General features: G+C 50.8%; 1 protein-coding gene across 1 annotated transcript; it reads right to left on the reverse strand.

The window, feature by feature from the left end:
* Positions 1-148: 148 nt before the first annotated feature.
* Positions 149-14,540, reverse strand: RHOD (ras homolog family member D). The gene is made up of 5 exons (XM_006136380.5): positions 14,230-14,540; positions 9,550-9,637; positions 5,446-5,555; positions 4,844-4,978; positions 149-4,495 (listed from the first exon to the last, which is right to left on the reverse strand). The coding sequence occupies exons 1-5, from the start codon at positions 14,371-14,373 to the stop codon at positions 4,328-4,330; spliced, it is 645 nt and encodes a 214-aa protein (XP_006136442.3). The 5' UTR covers positions 14,374-14,540; the 3' UTR covers positions 149-4,327.
* Positions 14,541-19,870: the final 5,330 nt, after the last annotated feature.

The following is a 19,870-nucleotide window of genomic DNA, read 5'->3' on the forward strand; positions in this document are numbered from 1 at the left end:
GTCTTTGCCCTGCAGGTTAGTAATAGGTGCACCTCAATCCCTGAAACTTCTGAAGCTTTTCCCTGCAATATCCAGCCCCTGACACTGGCTGCTCACAGAAACCCTCTGCTCCCGAAGCAATAGCCTACCCCAATTTAATCTTAAATCACCCCTCCTACATAACAGTACCTGTAAGCACTGGCGGCACAACGAAAGAAAGTTTATTTCAGAAGAAATAATGATTCAGTTAGAAACAAGAGGAAATAACGGGTTACAAAGCCAAACAAAAATAATAAAGAGAGAACTAGAGACTATGATTAACAATTCCCTTGCCTAGCTAATGAAGTAAGTTTCCTCCTTAGAGTTCAGCCTACTGCAGAGCTGGATGGCTTCACAGGAACCTGGATACAAACTTTCATGAACAGAGCCCTTCTCCACCATGTGAATCCTTAGGGAAGGGATCCAGAGGTCATCTTCTCATGCTGTGTTATACTGTCACTAAGCCATGGGCTTAATGCTGCCACCCCAACTTTGGGGCAGTCTCTTGGAGGAAACCCTTTGATGTGTCAAGAGGTCTCACTCTTCCTTCAGGGCTGGCCACATGGACTCGCCACTTCCAGAGAGTGGTCATCTGGGGCTTCAGCCATCCTGCCTCACACTGTGAACTCTGTCCAGTGAGCCCAACTGAGATAGACTCCTAGCAGGACTTATCTACTCTTCAAGTACTTATCCACTCACACAGTGTTTTCAAAACAACTGGATTTATTAGTCAACTGCGGCATAACATAGGAAGTCTTAGGGTGTGCCCACACTGCTGGGTTTAACTTGAAATAGGCTATGCAAATTGAGCTACATCAATTGCGTATCTTATTATGAAATAGCTTATTTCACAATAGAGCACTCTTCCTCCAACTTCCCTTATTCCTCGTACAATGAGGGTTACAGGAGTCGGAGTAAGAAGTCCTCCAGCTTGGCAGTATTTTGATACTATTTCAAAATAACTCCTTCTGTGTAGATGCGGACTAAGTTATTTTGGAATAGCACTAGTTATTTCGAAATAGTATGGCAGTGTAGATGTACCCTTAGACGAGCAAAGAGAAAGGAAGGTTGAAGTCCATTCATGACAGATTGTTCTCCTAGGTTCATCACATTTACAAAACTATGTTAAATCTTGTACAAAGTACACTTTATGAGGTATCCTTTGAAAACTGATAATCAGCTGAACAGTATTGTCCTGGTAAAATGTGTGTCAATGTTGTATGTAAAGTTATACAATTCTTCTGTAAAACATGCATTCCTGTTATTTACCTGTTATTTGTTTGTAACCAGTTCTGAATTTTATGCCTCATCATGTGAAAGGGCTTAAAATCTATCTTTCTGTAGTTCACAAACTTGCTTTTACCTAAACCATTGTGTGTTTGAATCAAAGTGTTTGGGAATCGCCATTGGAATAATGGGATTTGTGCATATCATTTTCGATTAATGAAATGGCAGATTTCAATGAGCTTGTATTGCCCAGGAGGGTGGGCATTATAAGATGCACCTTTGTGGGGATGTCTGAGATTAAGAATTTGCTGGTGTCACCCTGCAATGTAATTCTGACCTATAGCACTCCTATAACTCAGTGATGAGTAATTTACATGCTGGAAGCTGGCGGGGAGCAGACTAGGAGTGGCTGCTCTCGCAGTGAAGCCATGTAAAAGACACCCTGGGTTGGAGCATGAAGGGACTGGATTTTCTACCATTATCGGGCTGGCCCTGGCCTCTCTTTTTTTAAATGGCCCTGGAATGGGTAGCATGTACCCCATGCCGGTCCAGCAACTAAAGGGTTAACATGGGCACTGCCTGTCCTTAATTGGCAGTCTCGTTGTGGCGGGGCAGATATAAGGGCTGAGAGGAGGGTAGTGTGGCTCCTAGAGGACTGAGTACGGCTGGAGGAGGGTACTCTTGCCAGCAAGCTGCTGAACTCAGCCCTTGTTTATACTCATGGGAAGATTGACACTGTAGCGTTTGATCTTTTGGCATTTGATTTAGTGGGTCTAGTAAAGACCCGCTAAATTGAACGCTGAGGCTGCTCCCCATGGACCATGATACTCCTGTCGTGAGACATAAGGGAAATCAATGGGAGTGTTTCTCCTGTTGAACTCCCACCGTGGGAATGGCGGCAAAGTTTGTCTTAAGGTACATCCACCCCAGCTACATTATTTATGTAGCTGGAATTGCATACCTTATGCCAACTTTTCCCTATAGGATAGACCTGGCCTTAGGGACAGCAGTTTAGAAGGAGGCAGCCATCCCAGGAGGCTGAGTAGGCTGCAGAACCTGTGGGAGGTTGGAAGGGAGCTGGGAGCACAGTAATAGATGATGAATCAGGATCCAGCTTACATAGCTTGAGGGCCCAGAGTCAGAACCCACTGGAGGGCATGGGTCTGGGTTCCCCTAACAGACTGACAGCCAGGCTGATTTCAGCTACTGTGCTCTGTCTGGCCACTATTGAACTGACACCACCTCCCTGACCCAGCCAGGCTCAAACAGATCATATCATACCCATGTCTCCTAGGCAGCCCCACCTCCAGCTAATGCAACACACAGGGGAAACTGAGTCACACAGCATACCAATATTAGAGAATCCTGTTTGTTGCATATCAAAACAATCTTTTGCCCATGCATAGAAAAACAACGGATAAGCAATCACCCCGTCTCTTATCTCCATGTTTCCAATTATTTGCAGTAGTCTGGGATAAATTTTCCATTGATAGCCTTGGGATGGAACAAAGAGCCTTGCATTACATCACCAGCTAACGAGGGAGGTGTGACCCTTGCTTGAATGGCCTGTCAAGCAGACTTATTATTCCTGGGGGACTAACTTCTAGAGCATACGTTCCACATAGTTACATTATTTCTTAAATTATGACCTAAATTATTCTTGCAATGGTCAGGAGTCTTGATAAGTCATGAGCTTTCTGTAGCTACTGTCCATGTTAGTTTTCATGGATAAATGCCTGGTAAGGCGTGTGTCTGATGCAGGGAATTTATCAGGTCTGAGACAGGAGTTGATTGCAAAGAACAGGGGACCCTTTACCAAGGGACTTCTCTATCAGTCTTGTAGTTAACCCAGTTAACCACCCCTTTCCCTATAACTAGTATATACACCCACCCCTGCTCCCCAAACAGCATCACTCCAGTGGAATCACAGGGGCTAGGAATCCAGCTGGTATAAACACAGCCTGTAGCTGTGCTGGAGTCAGTAGGGCCAGATCACCAAATAGGGTCAATCAGCCTGATCTCCATTGGTGTCTATGGGCCTGATCCCCAGCTGGTGTAAATGGGTGCAGCCCTACTGGAGTCAATGGAGCGATGTCAGATCGGGATCTGGCACCACAGCCCCTGAGTAAGATCAGCACCATGGGAGCTGCTCAGAGAAGCGCCTGGGCGGCTGACTGAGGAAAACAGAGGCTTGATCTGGCTAATTTAGGGCTGCACTAATGAAGGATGGCGGTGACATATACTGAGGTTGGAACCTGAGTGGAGGACAAGGGAAGCTGACGGGGTTAGATGGCTCAGGCCATGTTATCAGCCTCTGGGGAAGGTGAATGGAGCCCCAATGGCATTGAGCACTATTGGCCAAGGCAAAGGGAAATGTTCTGCAGAGAGTAACCCCGCTCTGATCTCACGGCAATGAGTTTGGCGGTCTAGTGGGTCCTTTGCTCAGCCTCCGCAGTTACCCCTAGTTAGTATTATTTATGACATGTGATATTGCCTCCCTTAGGAGCCCCTGCCCATGACTTTGCTGGCGAGGCACTGTACACACAGAACCAAGAGATGACCTTACAGCCCCTCCTTGGGGTTGCACCCTGTGGCTGTGGCATCTTGTGGATGGACTCACTGGGAGCTGTGGATGGATTCATTGGGCCCCTGTGCATCACAGTGGTAGGAGCTGTGTGGGAGCAGTGCCACGCCAAGCTGGGTGCAGCGGCAGGAGCCGTGCTAGTATGAGCTGCGTAAGCTGGTAGCTGCCAGTCGGAGCCAGGGGAAACTGGGAGGAGTCAGGGCTCTCAGACACGTATTTCTGAGAGCTGGAACCTGGCCCTCATCTACTTCAGTCTTGTCTTGTATCTGACAACAGGGGAGGTACTTGCCCCTCCTGTGGAATCATTCACCCCCCGGTGATGCCCCGCTGTGAGGAGGGCAGATCTGTGCTGTCAGTCCCTGATGAGTGTGAGCTGATGCCCACAGAGATGCTGGAGGGTGGCGCTGGCCCCGGGATGGCTGCAGGCCGCAGGAGGTGGCGCTGGCCCTGGGATGGGTGCAAGGCACTGGAGTATCCTTGGCAGGAACATGGACGTGGCTAGGAGAGCAGGCAGCTCCTCTTGGGTTTCTGTTTGCTCTGGCTCTTCCGCATGGCACTCAAGGCAGCACGGGAGGCCTCCAGGAAGATGTCAGTAATGTTCTCCTGGAACTTGGCTGAGCACTCGAGGTAGGCGACGGCGTGAACATCCTGGGCCATGGCTTCTGCCTGCAATGGAGGGGAGTGTGAGAGGGCATAGGAGTGAGCAGGGGGTGGGGTCACTGCTGACGGCATGGCCTGACCACTGTACCATATGGGGACTCCAGGATCCATTCCCATTGGGCCTCACTTCCCCTGCCATCATCCCTGGGCTTCCCTGTGCCTTTGGCAGGGTCCAGAACATGCCCCGCTTCAATTGTCTGAATTGTCATCTTGCCATGTCCTCATCCCACAACAGAGTCTGAGAGCTTGGCTGGGCCCTGGCCCATTATCTCTGGGAGGGACTATTTTTCCTTCCTCCATCAGATGAGGCTGAGGATTCAGGAGGACCTGGCCTGGGGGCGGGGGCTGTGTCACCTTGAGGTAGGTGATGGGCTCCAGCCGGTCTTCATGAAGTCTCCTCAGCAGCACCTTGTCCATCCTCAGGTCGGTCTTGCAGCCCACCAGCACGATGGGGACGCCCCTGCAGAAGTGATTCACCTCTGGGTACCACTGTGCAGGGAGAGAGGAGACGGGGGAGTGCTGAGCCATGGGAGAGGAGACCCGCACATGTCCTCAGGGGCATTGAAGGAAGATGTGAGCCCCATGCTCATCCCCATTAAATCAGAGGGTGGGACATATCCCTAAGGAACACAATAGAGGCCAGCAGACCAGAGCTAGAATCACAGCAGGGAGTGAGGTGGGGGAGCTGGATGTGGGGGAGCTTCTGGTAACTCCAGCCCCAGCCTCTCTCAGCAGGGGGTGCTGCAGGAAGCAGGGTGGGGTGCTGGTTGCCAGGGGAATGCCTGGCTCTCCCAGTGTCTCCCAGCAGGGGGCACTTCAGGGAATGGTGTGGGGGTGCAGGCTGTGGGGCAGCTCCTGACTACTCCAGTCACAGCTTCTCCCAGCAGGGGGCGCTGCTGGGAGCAGGGCAGGAGCTCCTGGCCTCTGCCATTTGATGCAAGGGCAGTTTTTCTTACCTTAGTGAGAATGTTGTCGAAGCTGGCGGGGCTGGTGACATCAAAGCACATGAGAATCACGTGCGCGCCTGGGTAGGAGAGGGGGCGGAGCCTGTCGTAATCTTCCTGCCCTGTGCGGGGGAGATGGAGGTCACAAAGTGCCCTTTGCCTTCACGTGCAGGGTCCCTAACGCCTCCTTCCTCTGGATGAGAGAGAGGATCCAGCCCCTTAGGGACACCGGTGCACTCACGCATACACACGCACATGGACACGCACTAACACATTCTGATACATATGCACATGCATTCTCTTGTGCGCTCACATATACACGGATGCAGGCACATGTGTATAAACACACACGTACACACACTCCATCACGTGCATGAACTCACACAAACATACATTCTCTGCCACTCTTAACAGGCCCGGGCCCTGCCCTGGAGAGACCAGCCCAAGAGCTGGCCAAATTCCAGGAACCAAGGTCCATAGATACTTCGGAGTGCCGGGGGAATCCCATCCTGACTCTTTTCTCTTCAACCTGCCTGGCATTGTTCTTGCTGGGCTGGGTTCAAAGCCTGTCTCTGCCAGCCTTCCTAGGTAACCTGGGGGCATGTCCCTTATCTGCATGGTGCCTCAGTTTCCCCATCTGTACAATAGGGATCGTTGCTCTGCCCTACTTAGCAAGGGTTTTATGAGGATGAATATGTTCAAGATTGTGAGGAGAGCTGATACTTCAGAGATAGGAGCCAGATAAGTATCTCAGGGTATGTCTACACTACCACCCTAGTTCGAACTAGGGTGGTTAATGTAGTCATACGAACTTGCAAATGAAGCCCGGGATTTGAATTTCCCGGGCTTCATTTGCATGTTGCCGGGTGCCGCCATTTTTAAATGCCCGCTAGTTCGGACTCCGTGCCCGTGGCTACATGCGGCACGGACTAGGTAGTTCGGATTAGGAAGCACGTTCCACGAAGCGTACAGGTAGTTCGGAATAGGAAGCCTAATCCGAACTACCTAGTCCGTGCTGCGTGTAGCCGCGGGCACGGAGTCCGAACTAGCGGGCATTTAAAAATGGCGGCACCCGGCAACATGCAAATGAAGCCCGGGAAATTCAAATCCCGGGCTTCATTTGCAAGTTCGTATGACTACATTAACCACCCTAGTTCGAACTAGGGTGGTAGTGTAGACATACCCTCAGCTAGATAGCTGTACGTGCACCCAGAGTTCTCTGCTCCCCTAGGCTAGGGCAACATTGCACTGTAGCTCGAAATATGATATGCAATTTGAGCTGCGCAAACTGTGTATTTTATTTTGATCTTATTTCGAAATTGCTTATTTTGTACTTTGATATTTTCTACACAGAGCCAAGTTTTTGAAATAACCCGCTATTCTGAAGTGTTCCTTGCTCCTCGTGGAATGAGGTTGAGAGGGACATCGGAATAGCAAGCCTGTTATATTTCAAAATAACGGGCTTGCTGTGAAGACGTGGGATAGCTATTCCGGGATACTCCGGTATCCTGAAAAAGTGCTGCAGTGCAGACATAGCCTTATTCACCCAGGTCTGGATTCTCATCCCTCCACACACCCCTTTGCTGAATGGCAGCCCCACTTTTGCAATGTAGCGACGGAGACTCAAATGATTTTATCACAACAGCTGGTATTTCTCTGACTTTATTTAAATAGCTCCTGAAGTCATTTGGTTAGGAGTGACTCTCAGCTGCTATTTAAATAAAGAGGCAGTGTCTAGTCTGAGAAGGCAATAGCTCAGAAAACAAAAACCAAAGAAAAAGAGCTCCCAGTTTATTTTGATTTTGAAGCTGATCTTGTCACTTTCTGAAGCCTGGCTCCTGCTGTTGGAAGGGTTGGGGAAGTAACGGGTTTGGGCTGGGTCACTTTAAGCTTGGGGGGCAGGGGACAGAGCTTGGGGTGTCAACAGTAGAACCCAGACAGAACTTTGATCCCAGAGCACTGATGTGGGCCTGTGGGAAAAGAGCCCTATCTTTCCAGGAAAAAGTGTCAAGAAAATGACGGTTAAAAATCCTTTTTTTTTTAAACGAGGAAAATCTTTTTTTTCTAAATGAAGCAAATTGTGAAAAATGCTGTTGCTTTCTTTCAAAACCCACAAAAATTAGCTTGTTTGAAAGTGTCTCTTTTTCTACCCCAAATGTGTATGCTAATAAAATTATTGCTGATTTGCATAATAGACCACACCCCAACAAAGATTTGCATAGCTAACCATGCCCCTCATCCTTACAGCAGTAGCTCTCAACCTTTCCAGACTACTGAACCCATTTCAGAAATCCACTGGTCTTGCGTGCCCCCCAAAACTACTTCACTTAAAAACTGCTTGCTTACACAATTAGGGTATGTCTACACTACCCTCCTAGTTCGAACTAGGAGGGTAATGTATGCATACCGCACTTGCTAATGAAGCCCGGGATTTGAATTTCCTGGGCTTCATTAGCATAAGCGGGGAGCCGCCATTTTTAAATCCCCGCTGCTTCGAACCCCGTGTAGCGCGGCTACACGGGGCTCGAACTAGGTAGTTCGGACTAGGGTGCCTATTCCGAACTACCGGTACACCTCGTTTCACGAGGAGTAACGGTAGTTCGGAATAGGACCCTAGTCCGAACTACCTAGTTCGAGCCCCGTGTAGCCGCGCTACACGGGGTTCGAAGCAGCGGGGATTTAAAAATGGCGGCTCCCCGCTTATGCTAATGAAGCCCGGGAAATTCAAATCCCGGGCTTCATTAGCAAGTGCGGTATGCATACATTACCCCACTAGTTCGAACTAGCGGGGTAGTGTAGACATACCCTGTGACATCAAAACATAAAAGTGTCACAGCATCTGTGATGCTGGAACTATTTTTTAGGGGGGATGCTGAGCTGTACCTCCCCTACGTTAGACCTGTTGAAATTGGGTTGTCAACTCTCCGGGACCAGATGGACTAGACTTCATTGCATCAAATGGAGTCCCGTCTGTCCAGTCTGGGAGAATTGGCAACCTCCACTGCCCAGGCTGGGGCCATACTGGGGACAGCTGCTGAGCCCTGGGTTAGCGGTGGGACTGATGGTCTGGTGGGGCATAGAACTTGTGGCAGGTCCAGTGGGCAGCAGGATGCTGAGGGCCGGTAGAGCCCTTGGGGCTGGCAGTGATGGGACCCTGAGGTCTAACGGAGACCCTGGAGGGCCAGCGAAGCCTGCAGTGGCAGGATTCTCAGGGGACGTAGGGAGCAGCAAAGCACATGGGGCCAGAAGGACCCTTCAGGGGCTGTGCAGAGGCCAGAACTCAGGACTGGAGGAGCTGGCAGTGTGGTTGGCCCCCAGGTGTGGGGAAGCTGGGTACAAAACCTGGAGGTGCTGCAGCTTCCCTCGTCCCCATACTTCCCGCGCCCATGCACAGCATGCTAGAACTTTGAAACAGCTCACTTCCTCATTTTTGCCATATAATTATAAAATAAATCCATTGGAATATAAATATTGCACTTACATTTCAGTGTGTAGCACATAGAGCAGTACAAACAAGTCACCGTATGAAAGTTTAGTTTGTACTTACTTGGCTGGTATTTTTCTGTTGCCAAATGTCATGCTGTAGATAAGCACCCCTACTTTCACAAGAAGCCAAAAATCAAGCTAATCCCTAAAACTGGGGTGGGGAACCTTTTCTGGGTTAGGACCACTGACCCATAGAAAAATCAGTCAGGGGTTGCACAAAAGTGAGAAACAAAAACCCAACAAACAAACAAACAAACAAACAAACAAACAAACAAACCCACCCCTCACTAATATGGGCTCCTTAATGTTGGGGGGAGCCCCAAGCTTCACAGGCTGGATCCAGGCAAGCTGGGGGCTGCATCTGGCCCCCATGTCTTAGGTTTCCCACCCCTGCACTAAAAGAACCCCAGCTCTCTGTTTCTAGATTTCCTGGTGTGAAGTCTGGGACTCTGATAGACTCGCCTGAAATGAGCCATATTTCTGCGGTTTTAAATGATTTTGTCTCTTGCTTCCCCTCCCCATTTCTGGACTGAAATACACAAGTCAATTTTTCACACAGGATGTTGGCTCCCTCTACTGTTCACATTGGGTTTAGGAGGCTCATACACCCCATCCTCTCCCTGTACATACCTGCTGTGTCCCACAGATTGATTTGCACTGGCTTGTCACCAACATGGAAGGAGGCAGAGTACTTCTCAAACACGGTGGGGACGTAGATCTGGGAGGAGAAAGCAGGGGAGTCTAAGGTAAACAGGCTGAAGTTTAATAAGGACAAATGCAAAGTACTTCACTTAGGAAGGAACAATTTGTTTCACACATACAAAATGGGAAGTGACTGTCTAGGAAGAAGTACTGCAGAAAGGGATCTAGGGGTCATAGTGCACCACAAACTAGATATGAGTCAGCAGTGTGACACTTGCAAAAAAAAGCAAACATGATTCTGGGATGCATTAACAGGAGTGTTGTGAGCAAGATACGAGAAGTCATTCTTCCGCCCTAGTCTGTACTGATTAGGCCTCAGTTGGAGTATTGTGTCCAGTTCTGGGCGCTACATTTCAAGAAAGATGTGGAGAAATTGGAGAAGATCCAGAGAAGAGCAACAAAAATGATTAAAGGTCTAGAAAACATGAGCTATGAGGCAAAGTTAAAGAAATTGGGCTTATTTAGTTTGGAAGAGAGAAGACTGAGGGTATGTCTACACTTCATTCCTCCTTCGAGGGAGGAATGCAAATGTAGACATGCAAAATTGCAAATGAAGTGGGGATTTAAATATCCCGTGCTTCATGTGCATAATTACGGACTGGCACTATTGTGAAATAGCGCTATTGCGAGAAAAAAAACGGGGTTATTTCAAGAGAAAATCCTTCCCTCGAAATAACTCTTGCTCCTCAAATAATGAGGTTTAAGGGTTATTTCGAGGGAAGGGTTTTCTCTCGAGATAACCCCGTTTTTTCTCTCGCAATAGTGCTATTTCTCAATAGCGCCAGTCTGCGATTATGCAAATGAAGAGTGGGATATTTAAATCCCCGCTTCATTTGCAATTTCGGATGTCTACATTTGCATTCCTCCCTCGAAGGAGGACTGAAGTGTAGACATACAGTGAGAGGGGTCATGATAGCGGTTTTCAAGTACCTACAAGGGTGTCACAGGGATGAGGGGGAAAATTGTGCTCCTTGGCCTCTGAGGATAGGACAAGAAGCAATGGGCTTAAATTGCAGCAAGGGAGGTTTAGGTTGGACATTAGTAAAAACTTCCTAACTGTCAGGGTGGTTAAACACTGGAATAAATTGCCTAGGGGGGTTGTGCAATCTCCATCCCTGGAGATATTTAAGAGAAGGTTAGACAGACATCTATCAGGGATGATCTAGATCAGTGGTTCTCAAACTTTTTGGGCTCTGGAACCCTTTACATGCGTAAAAATGTATGCGGAGCCCCAGCGGTCTACTGATCGTATGTGTTGTACCTATCGATGTTTCCAGTTTGTCAACCTTGCGGAGCTCCTAGAGATGTCTCGCGGGGCCCTGGCTCCGTGGAGCACAGTTTGAGAAACACTGATCTAGACGGTGCTTGGTCCTATGAAGAGGGCAGGGGACTGGACTTGATGATCTCTCAAGGTCCCTTCTAGTTCTAGTGTTCTATGATTCTATAGGTGCTTGGTGGGAGAGAGGGGACGCAGGGAGAGGGCCACCCAGAGAAACAGAGGGCACCCCATTTAGCAGTTACAATTTTGGTGGGGGCACAGAGAGGCGGTGCACCTCCTGGAGAGGGTCACTGTGCTGTAAGGAAAGACAGCCAGCCTTTGTTACTGCTCAGTAGGCTGGCCCATGGGGAACCACCATCCATTCCTCCTTAGATGCTTATCTATCAGTCTGTCTAAAGTATTCACATGACCTCCAACACAGTACAAACCGAGTGCCAGACACAGTCTGCTATGTATCTATAGTCACAACATCCCTGTGAGGAGAGGGACTGTCACCTCCATTGTACAGATGGGAAACTGAGGCACGGAGTGGGTCAGTGGTTTTCATGAAGTCACACAGGGAGTTCTTTGGAAGAGCAGGGACTTGAATAGAATTCTCCCAAGAATGGCCCCATACCACTACTGTATAGTCACTGCAACAGTAGGATTACCCTCCCGCCCGCCTGCCTTGTGAGGTGCTAGGGGCTAGGATATTTGTGCTCTGTCTCCCCCTAGGGTTTATTCATAGTTATTGTTGTTTTATTTACATGTAGGAACCCCACCCTCACACTGCTCCCCAAAACCTTGTCCCTGCTCCTGAGTCAGACCCTTTCCTCACACTGCTCCCCTATGACCCTGTCCCTGCCCCTGAAAAACCCCCTTCCCCTCACAATGCTCCTCCTGGGACCCAGTCCCTGAGAGACCTGCCTCCTCTCACACTGCTCCCGCCTGGGTCCTTGCCCTGCCCTGAGAGAGCCCCTTCCCCTCACAAAGCTCTCCCTAGAACCCTGTTCCTGCTCTTAAAAGACCCCCCTTCCCCTCATACTGCTCCCCCTGAGGGGGTGAGCCAATAATTCATTTTTCAGTTCAGGGTCTGAACTGAAAGATAAAAATAATCACTTCAGTTTGAATCAAAATGGATTTTTTTTTGCTTTTCTCACTGAAACGAAAAACAAAACCCACCCCTCTCCCGCCAAACTCAGCCCCTCCATCCGCCAAAACTCCAATTGGATCGAACAGCAGGTTTCATTTGATCCGAGATATTTCCCTCGCAGATTTATATTTCGTGATAGGGTGACACTTTTCACTGCTAGAAAACCTCCCAGCTGGGGAAGTGGCTTTGACATTTGGTGTGCCTCCTGGGAGGGGGGGGCGGATGGTACGGTTAGTGAGCAAAATTTGGGCTCGTTTTCCCAGGAGGTTATGTAGCGGATGCGAGTGCAGTGGTTCTCGCAAACAACAGGTCTGGACTCTGTTGTAACAGGGTTGCCAGAGCTGGCGTTAGTCTCGCTGGGGCCCAGGGCTGACGCTCAAGCCCACTGCCGGGTCTGAAGCCTATGGGTTTTGGCTCCCCTCCAACCCACATTCGAGGCAGCAGGACTTGGGTGTGTTCAGGCCTCAGTCCCTGGCCCTGGAGTCGCGTGGTAGTAATTTTGTTGTCAGAAGAGGGTTGTAGGGTAGTGACATTTGAGAGCCCTGTTACTAGTGTCCCTACTGGGGGGGTTGTACAGCGTGACCCACCCCGGTACAGGCCGAGCGGCATGGCTACACCTTGCACGAGCAGCCGGTGCCTTACAGCAGCTCAGCATGGGGCTGGCAAGTCCCCAGTCCCTTGCTGGAGGTGACCCAGGCTGGCTAGGATCTGTCTGGCCACCGGCGGCTGCCAGGGCGATCCTGCTGGGGTGAGCGCCTGCCGGCTCCTTGTGTAGGGTGTGTGCTGGAGGCCTGAGCAGTGGCAGGAGAGGGTTCTGCTTTCACTTCCCTATGCCAGCCAGCTGGGCTCCCACTGTCAGTTGCCAGGAGGAGTTTCCCTCCACTCCCCAAGGTCGCTGCCTGGCTTTGCTCCAGAGAGGGCTCACCCAGAGTGCCTGGCATGGGGGGGAGAGGCTTGTGTCAAAGAGGGGCTGCTCTATGGGGCAGGGGTTGAGCCAGCGAGGGCAGAGTCTATACTGAGAACTGGGTCCTATGCCGGGAGCAGTGTGACTGTGGCGGGTCGCGGTCCCCCGAGAGAAGCAGTGTCTGTGTTTGGGGTGGGGGCAGGGCCTGGGCAGGGCAGGACTATGACAGGAGGGGGCACACGCAGGGGCAGGGTCCCTTGGGGGAGCACTGTGAGGGGAGAGGGGTCTCTCAGGGGCATGGTCTCAGGTGGAGCAGTGTGAAGGGAGGGGGCAGTGTGGGAAGGGGCAGGGTCCCAGGGGGAGCAGTGTGAGGGGATGGGGGTGTCTCAGGGGCAGGGTCCCAGAGGGAGCAGTGTGAGGGGATGGGGGTGTGTCAGGGGGCAGGGTCCCAGGGGGAGCAGTGTGAGGGGTGGGGGGTGTCTCAGGGACAGGGCACAGTGTGAGGGGTGGGGGGGGGGGCTCTCAGGAGCAGGGGCAGGGGCAGAGTCCCAGGGGGAGCAGTGTGAGGGGAGATGGGATCTCTCAGGGGCATGGTCTCAGGTGGAGCAGTGTGAAGGGAGGGGGCTGTGTGGGAAGGGGCAGGGTCCCAGGGGGAGCAGTGTGAGGGGATGGGGGTGTCTCAGGGGCAGGGTCCCAGGGGGAGCAGTGTGAGGGGTGGGGGGGCTCTCAGGAGCAGGGGCAGGGTCCCAGGGGGAGCAGTCTGAGGGGAGATGGGATCTCTCAGGGGCATGGTCTCAGGTGGAGCAGTGTGAAGGGACGGGGCAGTGTGGGCAGGGGCAGGGTCCCAGGGGCAGCAGTGTGAGGGGTGGGGGGTGTCTCAGGGACAGGGCAGCAGTGTGAGGGGTGGGGGGGGGCTCTCAGGAGCAGGGGCAGGGTCCCAGGGGGAGCAGTCTGAGGGGATGGGGGTGTCTCAGGGGCAGAGGCAGGGTCCCAGAGGGAGCAGTGTGAGGGGTGGGGGTGTCTCAGGGGCAGGGTCCCAGGTGGAGCAGTGTGAGGGGTGGGGGGTGTCTCAGGGGCAGGGGCAGGGCCCCAGGGGGAACAGAGTGAGGGGAGGGAGGGTTGCTCAGGAGTAGGGACAGAATCCAAGAGAGGAACAGTGTGAGGGGAGGGGATGTAGCAGGGACACGGTTTCAAGGGGAGCAGAGTGAGACGAAGGAGGTCTCTCGGAGCAGGGACAAAATCCATGGGAGCAATCTGAGAGGTGGGAGTCATATGGCTTGAGGGGGCTCTTACCTTGGGGAAATCCCCTTTGGCGAAGACCATGAGTAGGGAGGTCTTCCCGCAGCCCCCGTCCCCCACAATCACGGCTTTGATCTCAGTGGGGCCCGTCTCCGCGCCCCCTGCCATCCGGCTCTGTGCCCTGTCTCCTCGCTGCATCCCCCAGCGCTCTGTTACTCCGCTGCTGACGTGTCACCTGCCAGCGGGCACCATCCCAGCACCTGAGACTGGACAGGGCAGGACCCTTGCCCCTCAGATCACACCTGTGGTGGCCCCCTCTGCTCTCTGGGCCTCCTCCTCCCTCCACTGAGCTGTTCTGGGCTCAGACTGCAGGCAACACCAGCTTCCGCCCCACACCCAGCTCCAGCAGGAGGGTGCGGCTGGGAGCCAGAGGGGTTTGCACTCTGGCTGTGGCCTCTTGCGGGGTGGGGAGTTCAGGGACAGGTGTGGCCAGGAATGTGACTAAGGGGACAGGCTGGCATAGGAGCGAGAGTAAATAGTCACGCACACACACTCACTGTACTTGGATTCAGGCATGGCAGATTTCAATCTTTGGCTTTTTTAATCATTTTGACGGATTATATTGGTGTGGATAGTCTGCCATTTCTCCCCAATTTGTATCAATTTAAATGGTCTCAATTGTGCGAAATCATGTTGCCTGTGTGTCAGGTAATACGGGAGGAGGTCAAACTATAATTTAATGACAAGAGCTGCTGAGATTCAAAAATGTGAAGCTTTATTGCTAGCAAAGCAAAGATTATCAACCTCATGAGTCAGCATATGCCAACTCAAATCCATTCACAAGCAGCCTCCTTCTTAGTTTGTCTCGCTGTACATTTCACCAGTCGTTGATGGAGTTTTTTTCTCTGCTTTGCATGTGTAGGGTGAGATTGACGTTTACCAACATTTGCCAATAAAAATTGACAAGCCTTGTGTGTTACAAGGAGGAGAGAAAAAAATTATTCTCCTTAACCTCTGATGATAGGACAAGAAGCAATGGGCTTACATTACATCAAGGGAGGTTTAGGTTGGACATTAGGGGTGTGTCTAGACTACATAGCTCCGTCGACAGAGCCATGTAAATGAGTTTACAAGACATAGCAAAATAAAGCGGCGATTTAAATAATCGCTGCTTCATTTACATCAAAATGGCTGCAGCGCTGTGCCGTCGATCAGCTGATCCGGCACAGTGGGGCAGCCTAGACGCGCTGCGATCGACAAGGGAAGCCTTTGTCAAATGTGCCGCTATGCCTTCCCTTGTCGGCCGCGGCGCATCTAGACTGCCCCGCTGTGCCAGATCAGCTGATCGTTGGCACAGCGCGGCGGCCATTTCGATGTAAATGAAGTGGCAATTATTTAAATCGCCGCTTCATTTTGCTGTGTCTAGTAAACTCATCTACATGGCTCCATCAACGGAGCCATGTAGTCTAGACACACCCTAGGAGAAACTTGCTAACTGTCAGGGTGGTTAAGCATTGGGATAAATTACTTAGGCACGTGGTAGAATCTCCAACACTGGAGATATTTAAGAGCAGGTTAGAGAAACAACTATCAGGGATGATCTAGATGGTTCTTGGTCCTGCCGTGAGAGCAGGGGACTAGACTTGATGACCTCTCAAGGTCCCTTCCAGTTCTAGTATTGTAGGATTCTATGATTGCAGCTGGGAAGTGTGATTCCCAATCCAGGCTGACCTGGTTAACCTGTGGAACTCATTGCCAGGGGATGTCGTGAAGACCAAAAATCTAGAAAAGAATTTAAAAAAGAATTAGATAAGTTCACGGTGGTCCAACAATGACGGTTACCAAAGTTGGTCAGGGACGCAAGGACACAACCTCATGCTCTGTGTGTCCTAAAGCCTCTGACTGCCACAAAGAGGGACTGGAGAACAACTAACACTCAATTATTACACTGTTTTGTTCATTCTCTTTGAAGCACCTGACTCTGAACACTGTTGGAAGACAGGATACTGGGCTAGAGGGACCACTGAGGTGGCCATTCTTATGTTCTTAGACTCATACTAGCTCAGCTCCAGCTAATGCCATAAAAGCAGCAATGTGGATGGAGTGGCATGGATGGCAGCTTGGCCTATCTGATGGAACTGAGTCCCAGATGATCTGATGGGCTTGGACTCCAGGGGCCCTAGCTGCTGGTCCTCCTACAATCTTCCCACTGTTATTTTTTCCACCCCAGCTCGAGCAGAGCTAGTGCGGGTCTGTGCACCCAGCCCGGGTAGCGCGCTCCTGCTGGCAGTGTAAACATACCTTGACGTATGCTCCCAGGCCATACACCCACGCACCATGTCATCCACCCCCAAAGTGACACAATCATGAGTCAGGCCCCACAGAATCCACTTTGAAAGCTGGAGCCTGGCTCCAAGCCATGAGATGATTATTAGAGACAATCACAGCATGCTGAGAAAGGGCAGGAGCTCCCTCTGCACAGCTTCCAGCTTCTTCCTGAGCCTCCAAAGTATAAATAGTTTAATTCTGAGAAGCCCCCTGCCCCAGACAGACACCTGCCTCCCTCCACGTCCACTTCCTTTGCAGCTCCCAACCTGGGTTCTTCACCTGCTTTTCTTAGACCTAATGCGGCAAGGGCACGGAGTGAATGGGGTCAGATCTCCAACTGATGTGAAGTAGCCTTAACCCCACTGGAGTCAGTGGGGCCAGACCCATGCAGGTGTGAACTGGCAAGATGAGACTGGCCATCCCAGAAGGCTGTGAGGCCCAGGGAAGGAGAAGGAATCCAGAAGGGGTATAACAAGTCATGAACACGAGGAGAGGGCTATATCATTTACCGGTGCATGAGGGGAGACTTGCAAAGCTGCTTCACGACTCGGAGATGGACAGAACCTCCCCAGAGGGCGGGGCTTTTTGCTGCCCTCTACTGGTGACCACGGGGAAGTGACAGAATGAGCCAGACCTTATGGCTACGTCTAGACTGTCATGATTTTCCACAAATGCTTTTAACGGAAAAGTTTTTACGTTAAAAGCATTTGCGGAAAAGAGCGTCTAGCACTTTTTGGGGAAAAGCGTCCGTGCCAATCTACATGCGGTTTTGCGCAAGAAAGCCCCGATCGCCATTTTCGCCATCAGGGCTTTTTTGCGCAAAACAGTTTTTAGCTGTCTACACTGGCCCTCTTGCGCAAAAACATTTCCGGAAAACGGCTTTTGCCTGAACGGGAATGTCAAAGCATTTGTGCAAGAAGCACTGATTTCGGACAGTAGAACGTCAGTGCTTTTGCACAAAATCTAGCGGCCAGTGTAGACAGCTGGCAAGTTTTTGCGCAAAAGCAATTGCTTTTGCGGAAAAACTTGCCAGTCTAGACACAGCTTATTTGTGTTTTTTTTACGTGCCCATTTGGGGCATTTTGGTAATAACTTAGCAAAGCCTCGACTTGAGCAGTAACGAGACATTATTATCCCTGCTGCATGAGAAAAGGGGCAAGAGAGCAGCATAAAATATACTCTGGGCAAGAGGTCATCCTAATTAAAAGCTCAGGCTGGTACAGCTGGGTCCAGGCAATACAGCGAGGTACTTGATATTTAGGTGACAAAGGCTGTATTTGAGGTCTTTTATGCCATTGATCTCTTTCCGTAGAAGTGTTGCTGTAGGAGCTTTGTGACCTGGGATGGGTGGATATCGGCAGAGTGGAAGAGCAAATTGGAGAGACTACGGGGAGTAACCAAACTAACATACTGGATATGGGTTAAGTGACAGAACTGCAAGACTGGCCCATGCAGCCCTTTTCTTAGGGACTGGAGACACTTCTGCCTCGACTCTGGGTTGCAAATTGTGAGTGGGGATGGGGTGCTGGGTGCGGAAGGGCAAAATGAATGCTAAAGCGCGGAGGCAATGTTCCCTCTAATTTTTTCCATGCATGTGTAGAATACATTTTGTTATGTGCACCAAAGCATGTGTGGATGTGCACCACCAGTAGAAACACATGCTTCCAGACGTGGGCAGCTGTGGGTGCTCTGCTATTCATCTGAGTGGCACCTCAGTCTCTCCTGGGTGGAAACCCAAGTGCTCCACTTGGGGGGAATACCAGTGAGGAGCTGAGCTAAAGGACTTTGACCAAAGCTATCATTTGGGTGCTTCTCTTAGTATTCATACATATATGTAAAATAATTGATTTATTGTTGCTGTGCTTTCCAGAGTGGATTCAGTGTCCCCTTCCCCCTCATACAGTTCTCTTCGTTTCATATATGCTTGCTGCATAGGGCTGGCGTAGGGATGTCTGGTAAGATTACCTGGAGAAGTTTTTCTCCAGTTTTTTGAGTGGGGGCTCAAAGTATTTGTGAAGAGGAACCCTAGATAGTCAAACCTGTCCTTTTTAGGTGCCCATGATACCTAGCAGAAAACTTGGTCAACTCTCGGGACCCGTGCCTTAGCTGAGTGGTAGAGTTGTGCCCTCAGGGAAAGTGTGTGAGCTGGGTAGACTGGGCCATGCACAGAGTCAATGGTCAAGGTGGCACGAACTGTATAAAACCCTTATTAACCCTGGATGGAGTGCTGCCAGTATCTAGTGACTGGATTGCAGAATGCTTAATGCATGTGCTCCTGCCATGTTGCTCACATAGCTGGTCCTTTAACGTAAGTAGCAGAGATGCCAGCTTCTTTTTTTTTTTTTTAGATCCAGAGGTTGCGGGTTTGATCCCACCCCAGGCTAGAGGACTGTCACACCTGCATGTGCTCCGTTATCTCATGACTTCCTTGCAGTCACTAGGGAGCAGCAGGAGTATCCAAAGTCCAGGGTGCAGGGAGGGCACCTGAGTCAGAGCTTCCAGCCTGGCTTATCAGCACTGGCGCTGGTTTGATAGGAGGGCTGGTCCCACGGAGTCTTGGTGATAAATGTCACCCAGACTTCAAATGCCCCCAGGGTCCTCCATGACCTAGTCTGTCTCTGGGGCTGGGCCCTGCCTGGCTCCCTGTCACAGTGACTGGCGTGGGCCCGCTGTGGCTCTAGACCCTGGAGTCCCTGCCAGGCAGTCTTACCCCCTTTCTTGGGGTCACATCACAGCTAGGGCTGCTACCCCTCTAGGACTGCTAGAGTCTCCAGGCATGAAAGATGGATCATTAAAGATAAAGTCACGTGATGACATCTCCAGGAACTCATCCAACCAAAACTGGCCACCCGAAAGAGCTGAGGGGTTGATGGAAGGTGCCATGGGCCTGAGGTGCACTCCCTCTGCCCCCCACTATCATGGCTGTACTGGCAGCAGGACTCCAGCCAGTAGCCAGGCAAGAGAGCCCCTGAGGACCCTGACTTATTTCTCTGGGTAACTACTAGGCTGTGTCAAGACTGGCTACTTTTTCCGGAAAAGCAAACGCTTTTCCGGAAAAACTTGCCAGCTGTCTACACTGGCCGCTTGAATTTCCGCACAAGCACTGACGATCTCATGTAAGATTGTCAGTGCTTTTCCGGAAATACTATGCTGCTCCCATTCAGACAAAAGTCTTTTTCCGAAAAACTTTTGCGCAAAAGGGCCAGTGTAGACAGCAGAGATTTGTTTTCCGCAAAAAAGCCCCGATTGTGAAAATGGCGATCAGGGCTTTTTTGTGGAAAAGCACGTCTAGATTGGCCACGGATGCTTTTCTGCAAAAAGTGCTTTTCTAGATGCCAATCTAGATGCGCTTTTCCGAAAATGCTTT

Source organism: Pelodiscus sinensis, chromosome 5 (genome assembly GCF_052426305.1).
Source record: "Pelodiscus sinensis isolate ZL-2025 chromosome 5, ASM5242630v1, whole genome shotgun sequence".
Lineage (NCBI taxonomy): Eukaryota > Metazoa > Chordata > Testudines > Trionychidae > Pelodiscus > Pelodiscus sinensis.